The sequence below is a fragment of the Cannabis sativa genome, unplaced genomic scaffold (assembly GCF_029168945.1).
Source record: "Cannabis sativa cultivar Pink pepper isolate KNU-18-1 unplaced genomic scaffold, ASM2916894v1 Contig7, whole genome shotgun sequence".
Taxonomy (NCBI): domain Eukaryota; kingdom Viridiplantae; phylum Streptophyta; class Magnoliopsida; order Rosales; family Cannabaceae; genus Cannabis; species Cannabis sativa.
The window spans coordinates 3,659,205-3,669,792 of record NW_026870043.1 but is presented as its reverse complement, the minus strand read 5'-3'; the positions used below and the strand labels follow the sequence as shown (position 1 = coordinate 3,669,792).

The following is a 10,588-nucleotide window of genomic DNA, read 5'->3' as shown; positions in this document are numbered from 1 at the left end:
AAGAGTTTCTCGATGAGGACTCTTTCATGTTTGGCAAAGTTTTTGTCAGAGGACACTGGTATTCCTTCACTGTGAAGGATGTTGCTGAGGCTCTCAATTTGCCTATGGGAATTGAGCCAACTGATGTGGAGTTTGATCGTCAAAAGGTGTTCGGTTATCTCTCTGGTGATAATGAAATTGAACTCTCCGACACCATGCATATGTCTCAACTCACCTATCAACATGCTGCTCTCATGAGGTTTGCCCTATCCAATTGGTTTCCTTGCTCCAATCCGGTAAATGTTTCAAATGAACTTGCTTTCTTTTTATATAAAGTTTCAATTGGTGCTAAAATTGATTTGGCTGACATGATTTGGGAGCAAATTGTCTCTCTTCGAAAGGGTAAGAAACCTAGGCTCAATCTCATTTTTCCTCACTTAATCTATAAAATTTTATCTGATCAAGAGGAATTGATTCTTGAGAATGAATCAATTGAGATGCCTGCTGTTGGAACCACTTTCAAAATTCCTGAGAAGCCTCCTCAAGGAAAAGCTGCTCAAAGAAAGGCTCGGTCTGCTTCCCCTGGTCTTACAAATGATCCTGCTGCTGGATCTGCTTCCACTTCTGCTCCTGCAGAAATGGCAGAATTCAACTTGCGTTTGGGAAGAATGGAGACCAGTCAGGCCTTGCTTCTTAGGAAGATGGACAGCATCATGAAATACTTCCGACCCAATGATGATGAATAGGTGGTTCAATCTTTTATCTTTTGCTTTTTATTAATGTTTATTTGAACTTATGACCTTGTCCATGTTTGTTTTTGTTATCTTTGGCTCCTTGATAGACAAAAAGGGGGAGTAGTATTATTTTTTTGGATTCCTTGAACTTTTTGTTACAACTCTGGACCCTTGGTTTTAGGGGGAGTTGCTTGTTTGTGGTTTAACACTTTTCCGTTTAAAAAGTTGTTTGTGGTTTAACACTTTTCCATTTAAAAAGTTGTGTTCTTCGGTTTGCAAGCTTTTCCGTCCAAAAAAAGTTATATGTTTTATGTGTTAGAGAGCTTTCATGCAGGGGGAGTATTTTCTATACTCTTGTATCTTTAAAAAGCTATTTGCTTTGGTTTCTAACACTTGATGCAGGTTTTCTCATAATAAAATGTTTTGTCAATCAAAGTGCCAAAGGGGGAGATTGTTAATTCCATTTTTGGCATATTTAATTGACAAAAATATTTTATTATTTAATGTATATTTCGGCTGGCATATAATTGATATGGTTTCCATATTTGTGTAAATCAAACTTGAAAGGAAAGTTGTCTAGCTTTCCTATTTTTGGAAAAAAGGTAAAAATGGTAAGTTTGGTTACCCATTTCGTTTTTTATCTAACCAGCTGTTATTCTGATCTTGTGTTGAGTTTCCCATTTTCTAAGATCAGGTTTCTTGAAGAGAAAACCGGAGCTAGACTTTCCTTTTCTATAAAAGGAAAGTTGTAGTTACTGCCCACGATTCTGTATGTACAGAAACGGAAATTCCTGGACTGATTGAAGAATTATTTTAGGGAAGTTTCTAGTGGGTTGAGGTCTTGTTCAGACCGAATGTAAGCTGTCTATGAGATGTATATTCATTATAAATACATCCCATAGCTGCTAGGTTTTGCATCTCTTTCACACACTTAGAATTGCTTTCATATCTTAAGGAAAGAGTGTCTTTGTTTAGTACCTCTCTTGGTACCTCTCTTGTATCTTTGAATTTCATTCATATCTTTAGAAAAGAGAGTCTTTGATTTGTAGAGAAGAGTTGTTCTACTCTTACTCTGTTTATTTGTTGTTTGTATTGTCTTGAGTCTGTATTCAAGTCTACAACGAAGAAGAACATCAGTGCACCTTCGGGAGAAGGGTATTTACAAGCTTTCGGGAGATTGCTTTTGAAGTCTTGCATCGGGAGGATACAAGCACACAACCTTCGGGAGATGGTTGTATAGGCTTTCGGGAGATAGCCTTTAAGCCTTGAATCGGGAGGATTCAAGCACTCTTCAAGGTGATCGAAGGGAGTTCGAGCACTTGGAGTTTTATCAAGATTCGGTTAGTAGGTGGAATACATCAAGCTTGCGGCATACAATAAGAGGGAGTCTATTTATGCATAAGTCAATTACTTTGTATTTTTGATACCGATCTAATGAATCTTATCTCTGGGCGTGGCCCCGTGGACTAGTAACAATCTGAAAGGATTGTTGAAACCACGTACAAAAATCTTGTGTGTTTTTACTTTTATGCACTGTTTGTTTTTCTGGGTTTCTCTGGAGTTACGGAGTTGCATTCGTAACTACGAAAACCGTTTTCGATACAGTTTTATTATTCCGCATTTAATTAATCATTTAATTAAATAATCAAACTGGGAATATTAAAATACGGAATTTCAGTTTTAGTAAGATTTATCCTAATTCTACCGAAATTTCGGCAGCATAACGGCTGTAATTGGACGTTCCCAAAAATTTTACAAGTGCCTAAAATAACAAACAAAACAGATAAACAATACAAAATTAATCCACCCATCCGACCGCAGTACATGTATTCGCAGAACCTACTTCACTACGGATGAATATTTAAGATATTCAAAGTCAACTAACATGCATTGATAATTAATTATATATTAAGAAAAAGTTAGTAAAAGTATATACCTATAATTGCAAGCCCAAATACGCTACACACAAAATTATGCCGAACCCCTATAATATAAAGAAATACAACGAAATTACAAAATTAATTATTTCATAACTTATAACTAGTTATAAAAAATTGTAACAAGTTACTTAGTTACTAAATTATACATACATATATATAATCAATTATATCTCACACTATTATCTCAAAAAAATAAAATTATATCACACACTAATTCCATTTTAAAATTTTTATCTCTAAACTAATTTTTTTTTTTGAAACTAATAAAATCCCTCCAATGTCATTTTATTCACAATAAATATACATTGCAAAAAATATATAAAATACAATTACAAAATTTATTTTCATAAAAAATATACACACACTATATACACACACAATATATACACACATTATATACAAATATTCAATAAAATATACAAATACATATATATACTATACATTGTGGTATAAATTATTACCTAATAACCGCAATCCGACGACCACCGTAAAAAATCCCGACACTATACACATAAAACACAATAATATTACTAATAAAATAAAAAAACTCAAATAATAATTTACAAAAACATAAAATAAAACAATATACATAATACAATAAGAATAGAAGCAATATTTATACCTTAAACGAGGTTGAGATTGAACAATTTCTCAACAAAAATGGGTGGCCGGATTTCACACCCAAAGTTTACTATTTGGGTTCGGATGACACTTTTAGAGGCTAAAAAATCAGAACTTTTTAGGTGTATGTTATTAAGTATCGAAAATGGAGGATTTTAAAAAAAAAATGGGCTGAAATGGTTGAGAAATGAGGGAGATAGGGTGGGGAGAAGGTGGTGGAGGCGAGGGTTTTGGCTGAGAGAAATGGGTCTCTTGTTTTTCTGGGTTGCTGAGTGAAGTGGGGAGGAAGAAGGAAGGTCGAGCAAAAGGGTTATAGTCTGATCGACCCTATGGCGTCGGTTCCTTCATAGGAACCGACGGCATAGGGTACACGTGTCAGGTTTACGTGTACCCTATGCCGTCGGTTCCTATGAGGGAACCGACGGCATAGGGTAATTCAGAAAAAAAAAAAATAATTTCCAACCGCCTCTAAATGGTATAATGCAATTTTATACCTACGGTTTTTATCAAAAAACCGCCTCTAAATGTCAATTTCGAACATAGCGGGTATTTTCACACCCTTTAGCTTCCCTTTTTATAAATGGGGTTGAAAAAACTGCCTCTAAAGGCTAACATTGTAGTAGTGATTTAATGATTAACTAAAATAAATGAAATGAAATATATTTAATTAGAAAATGAATTAATTAGTCCGTGAAAATCTAGATAGATATTTTCTGTTTTTGCTTGAAGTATTTTTCTAGTGTATTTAATTAAATAGAAAATTAATATTTAAGTTGATTTTCATCATCATACTTAAATATTTGAAATTTTTCTTATATATTTAATTAAATAGGAAAATTATATTTTTTGTTGTAAATTAATTTTATTAATGAATTTTGGGCCAACATTAAATTAGAATAGTTTTTTCAGAATTTATTTTTTATTTTATTTTAACATGCAATTTCGAAAATTGTATTCTTAAATACTTTAATTTTTCGAAATGCAATATATATTTATAGAAAATTAAATTTGAGTTGTAAATTAATTTTGTAACAACTTAAATTGAATATTTTTCTAAATATTTATTAGAAATTATTACTAAGATGGAAATAATTCATGTTATTTTCATATCCATCTAAGTAAAATTTATAAATATTAAATTAAAATTTATATTTAGAATTTTTCATTCTAAATTGGAAATTTTAATTAAATAAATATATATTCAAAATAAATAGATTAAAATAAGTATCAAAGAAAATACAACTCTCTTTAAATAATGAGCTTTATTATTATTAGGATATTCGATCTCCATTGTTGGTCTTACAATAGTTAAATGTTTTCAATATAACCTCGAGACGCTAGACTTCGTCCCCCTTATGGATAGTTATTCGTTGAACATATTTAACACCGTAAGATCTCATTTGATAAGTGTTTTGTAAGTTTTTGTCTCTATTAGACTCTCCCCTACGTTGACTACTTAGAGATAAACTTATAAAACATGAAACAATGGTGGAAGCTCATAAAATGAGAATAACCTTGACTCTCGCCTACCGGGACAACGTTGGATTCTTATTTTGATCGAATAAAAGGTTGCTAGAATGGTTTGCATTTTAGATGAGCTAACAACTCTATTCAATGAATGATACTTTGACTCTCGCCTACCGGGACACTGTATTAGTTTGTTGGAAACCTTAGAAATTATTTAGGATTGTATGTTTTAGTATTTTCACTTGTCATTCCTACTTGCAATATGTTTAATAGTTTCTGAATTGTGTATGAATTTATATTGAACCATGTTATTTTCTGTTATTAAATTGTAGTTTAATTTCAAATCTTCATTGTTGGTCTAACTTGGTTTGTTTATCTAATGAGATAAATCCCTAATGGATTTTCATCATTAGACATACATAATAGTGTTAGATCTCAAAAGATAAATATTGTATATGCAACATCTAGTTGTTCATCAATTGATGACACCTTAGACTAGTATTTTTACAATATGAAACAAGAAGATTGTATAAATAAGATTACTTTGACTCTCGCCAGTCGAAGCATCGTTGGATTCTTATTTATAAATGAAATTATCCTAATTCCTCTTCGCTTATTCATTTCGAATTCGCTCAATAACATATCATTGGATGAATGGTCTATATATCATTTCATGTCATTCTATATTCTCTTAAGAAATTAAATGACGCATATGATTATAATCCCGAAATTCTATTCCACAATGATATAAGTCCTCAATCTGAAAAATCTCCTACTTGTATGGGCAAATCTGACTTAGAGTTTAAATTAATAGTGGTGGTCCAAGAAAGAATTACTCATTATATTTGGTATAAATTTAAGTCTTTGACTTTAATTTTAGATTCCAAACAGAAATTTTCTTATATTTCTTATTCTAGGATACAATATAGTTACACTTTCACAAGTGTTTAATAACCATTTTCTATCAATGGATTCAAACTGTATGGAATATGAGTTTAGTAATCTGTGACCAGGATCCACTTGCAATATTCTAAGAACTCTTTGATGTAACTAAAGCTAAGTCATCAAAAAGACACAACCACATTTTTATTAATCTATGGCATTTGTATCTTGTTCATAGTGGTTTTGACAAGATCAATCTCTGCCAAGAGTTAATATGCCTATATCCACTGAAAGTTGTTCATCTCATTAGTAGATGGAAGTACATTCAGGGGTGGATATGAGTTTTTTTTCGTTGTATTCTTAAAACGATAACTCTAGATTATACCTTATGCAAAGAAATTTGAAATGTTGGAAAAATTTCTGATTTCTAGCAATGGTGATTAACCATTAAGGTAAGTGGTTAAAGATCTTGCGAACTGATAGGGGTGGAGAAATAGTTAGTAGATATGCAATTCAAAGATCATTAAATTGATTTTGGTGGCTGTAGTGTTTGCATGAGTTAGATTCTAGTTTCTGAAGTTGTTATAAGCTTGATTATGAGTTTGAAGCATAGATTGAATGCATGTTAGTTGTTTTTAACCAAGTTTGAGTTTAGAACTCAAAGCTTGGGCTTTAATGGCACTTTTCGTTTCTGTGTTTTCTGGGTGAGTTTAATGCCTTAGAAATGTTATTTGGGTTATATGGAGTAGGTCTGGAAGGTTTGAAATGATTTGGAGTTGATTTGAGCAAGATATGAATTTTTGATGTTGCTGCCTGCGAGGAACCGGAATTCCGGTTGTGCATCCGGAATTCCGGATGGGGTTCTGAAATTTCCCAGAACCAGAATTCCGGTTGGGCAACCGGTCTACCGGTTGGGGAAAATTCAGGAACCCTAGTTTTCCTCGATTTTAAGTTTTAGGGGGTATTGCCATGCTTTTTATCGATAGGGAAACTTTTAGTTCGTAGTTTAAGTCCCCGGGAAGTGATTTAGCGTGTCACTTATAGTGTTGTGATTTTTATGGTTTAGGAGCCTGTAATCCGCCGCGCAGATAGTTCCAGTCAGGTTGACCGGCACACCTGAATTCGGAATCCAGGTAAGATTAGTATAACAGTATGCATATGTAGATTACATGTTTAGCGTGCATGTAGGAAGCCTGTTAGATTACATTAGTTATGTATGTTGGCTTCGAACCATCCAACACTACTACAATCTTGGCCTTTAGAGGCTGTTTTTTCACTCCCACTTATAAAAAGGGAAGCTAAAGGGTGTGAAAATACCCGTTTTTTTCGAAATTGACATTTAGAGGCGGTTTTTTGATAAAAACCGTAGGTATAAAATTGCATTATACCATTTAGAGGCGGTTGGGAAATAATTTTTTTTTTTTTTTTATGTTTAACCCTATGCCGTCGGTTCCTCTATAGGAACCGACGGCATAGGGTACACGTGTTTGCTGACACGTGTACCCTATGCCGTCGGTTCCTATAAAGGAACCGACGGCATAGGGTTATAAAACTAACCCCTGCTTCAGCTTCTTCCTCACTCGACCAAACCCAGCCAAAGCACCAAAGAACCAGCACCCAGCAGAGAAGAAAAACCCTCGCCGACCACCGCCTCCACCACCCATTTCTCCCCCATTTCTCAACCATTTGAGCCCATTTTTGTTGCAAAATCTTCTATTTTCGATACTTAATCCTATACACCCAAAAAGTTTTAATTTTTTTCCCTATTTCTCTGTCATCCGAACCTATACAAAAATAGTGGGTATAACTCCGGCCACCATTTTTTGTTGAGAAAACATTGAATCTCAACCTCTTTTAAGGTATAAATATAGTTTCTATTCATTTTTATAATGTACATTGTTTTATTTTTAGTTTTTGTAAATTATTTTTTGGGTTTTTTAATTTTAATGGTAATATTGTTGTGTTGTATGTGTATAGTGCCCGGATTTTTTACGGAATTGCTCGTCGGATTGCGGTTATTAGGTAAAAATTTAAAGCTCAACATATAGTATATATATGTAATTTTATATTTTATTGAATATGTGTGTATATAATGTGTGTATATTAGTGTGTGTATAGTTTAGAAATAAAAATTTTAAAATTAAATTAGTGTGGGAAATAATTTTTTTTTGAGATAATAGTGTGAGATATAATTGATTATATATATATGTATGTATAATTTAGTAACTAAGTAACTTGTTACTATTTTTAATAACTAGTTATAAGTAATGAAATAATTATTTTTGCAATTTCGTTATATTTGTTTATATTGTAGGTTCGGTATAATTTTGTGTGTAGTGTATTTGAGCTTGCATTGATAGGTATATACTTTAACTAACTTTTTCTTATTATATAATTAATTATCAATGCATGTTAGTTGAGTTTGAATATCTTAAATATTCATCCGTAGTGAAGTAGGTTCTGCGAATACATGTACTGCGGTCGGGTGGGTGGATAAATTTTGTATTGGTTATCTGTTTTGTTTGTTATTTTAGGCACTTTTAAAATTTTTGGGAACGTCCAATTACGGTAGTTGTGCTGCCGAAATTTCGGTAGAATTAGGATAAATCTTACTAAAAAAATATTAATATTTACATCACCCAAAGAACTAATTAGCTATAACATAGTAATAAGATGTTAGGTCACTAAAAAATAATCTAACCCTTTGTTATGTTAGCTTACTAATCTAGTGAAAATGGTGACCTTAATTTTAAAATTTCTTTCAAAATTGGAATCAAACATGCCCAAAAATTCATCTTTGCCATAACTAATAAAAAAAATAAAAATAAATCCCAATATCATTTCAATCATCTTCTTTTTGGGTATAATTGATGAGCATTGTAATGATTAGCTACATGGTCCACAACATGTTTAACACTTTACTAAAATCACAATCCTTAAGCTAAAAGTCATTCATCATTACACATAATAATAGTAATAAAAAAAAAAGTTACTTAATTATGGAAGAAGAATACAAATGCAATAACAGATAAAAATAATAAAAGTAAATTAAAGCAAAAAACACATTTCTTATGCTTAAATCATTGACATATAGCTTACTTTATATTGTGGTTGTGAATGCTCCTAAATCATTAACATATTGTTTATGCTTTTAATATTTCATATACACTACTTGTTATATATATAGCTAACTTTGAAGTTTGTTTGTTAATGGTGTAGACATGGCGAACTCGGAATCAGGATCTGATTCGGGAGCAGAAAATGAGTGTCCAACCACAATACCTACACGAGGGTCGACGCAAATGAATGAAATATCCAAACTAATGGATCAGGGCAAAAGAGTGGCCCTCGAAGTTAATGATAAAGGTCAATACTGTGGAAAAAGCTACGCGAAGCTCGTATCCACTCTGGGAGTCAGATGTCGGCAGACAATAGGGTTGGCTTATAAAAATTGGAAAGAAGTCAACCAGACTCTGAAAAATCAAGTTTGGAAAGACATTCAGGTAAGCTATTATTTGTTAGAATTTTGATTTGTTTTTCTATTACTCCAAATGTTGACTCTAACCGTGTTTGTTTTCCTTCAAAATAGACGGGGTTCATTGTGCTGGACACCTTCAAACATGATTGTCTCATCCTAGCTGGGAAGTTAATGAAAGACTTCAAGAATAGGATGACAAAAGACATCATAATGCCCGCGTTGAAAGAGAATGATCTGGGACGACTGGCACAAGTCCCTGAAAAGCACCCGGAGATCGACGCTGCTGATTGGTGCAAATTTGTTGAAAGTAGACTAACTCCTGAATTTCTGGTACGCTAATTATATTAACACTAAGATAAACTCTTAAATACAAGTACATGTATCTAATGTATTTTTTTGGCATTGTAGGAATTGAGTAAGGTGCAACGTGAACGTTCCTCAAAAATTCAATCCAGACATCGAAGTGGTCGGAGTGGGATGGTGAACGTACGGGAAGCTGTGGTAAGTAATACTAAAAATTTAATGTGCTATAATGTGCTATACAATTTAATTGGTACTCATTTCATTGTTATAACGTTATGTAGAAAAAGGACCTCGAAGTTGCAGATCCTCCCCGCCACCGTGTTTGGATTAAATCTCGCACCAAGAGTAGAAAACTTGTCACTGATTACGACAAGGAAATTGCCGAGAAGATAGTAAGTATATATTAATTCATATACTAATTGCTTGAATATATAATTCAATTAGAGTTAGTGTATATAATTCATATACTAATTGCTTGAATATATGCGTGCATTAGGCTCAATTAGAGGAGAAGCTTAGTCAGGGACAAATCTCTGTCCAAAATAAAAACGATATCCTCACGCGGGCGCTCGGGACACCGCAGCATCCCGGACGTGTCGTGGCCGCCGGGTATGCTATTACTTCAAATGTTATTTATTTAGTTACACAAATGAAATCGTTGCTAATTTGCATTTTATGATTTGTAGGTTCCCGACTGGGGCATCTCAACCGTTCGGCGGGAAGAAAAGGGAAGTGTCTGATGTTGTGGCTCGGCAAGCGAAGGAGATTGAACAATTAAAAGCCGAAGTCCAATCCCTTAAGCAGCAGAGGAACGCCGCCGAACAAGAGGAAGAAGGAGAGGTGGTGGTGAGGCGTATGTTCCACAACCATACGCTCCTCAGGATGAGGTACAACCACAAATTTATGCTGAGGAGTTCATTTCCCTCAACGACCAAGGTATCCTATACAATTTTGATGACCAAGCGGCCCTTACTCAGCAAGTACATCTCTGCTCTGACAACATCGACAATATTGTGGCCCGAGGGTATTTGTACGAGCATGTGGGTGTGGTCAAAGTTCACTGCCAGGATTACGATGATTCACATGCTCGGATCATGGTTTCAGAAATCCTGCAAGAGGACGCTGAAATCCCAGTCCCACTTGAAGAGTTCAGATATGTTAGGGACGTGTACCAGATGTTCCTT

At 33.6% G+C, this 10,588-nt stretch overlaps 1 protein-coding gene across 1 annotated transcript; it reads left to right on the top strand.

Moving 5' to 3' along the window:
• Nucleotides 1-8,202: 8,202 nt before the first annotated feature.
• LOC133033392 (uncharacterized) lies at nucleotides 8,203-10,144 on the top strand. Its single transcript, XM_061108108.1, has 5 exons — nucleotides 8,203-9,431; nucleotides 9,510-9,602; nucleotides 9,686-9,796; nucleotides 9,901-10,032; nucleotides 10,091-10,144. Exons 1-5 carry the CDS (start codon nucleotides 9,273-9,275, stop codon nucleotides 10,142-10,144), a joined length of 549 nt encoding a protein of 182 aa, XP_060964091.1. The 5' UTR covers nucleotides 8,203-9,272.
• The last annotated feature ends 444 nt before the right edge of the window (nucleotides 10,145-10,588 follow it).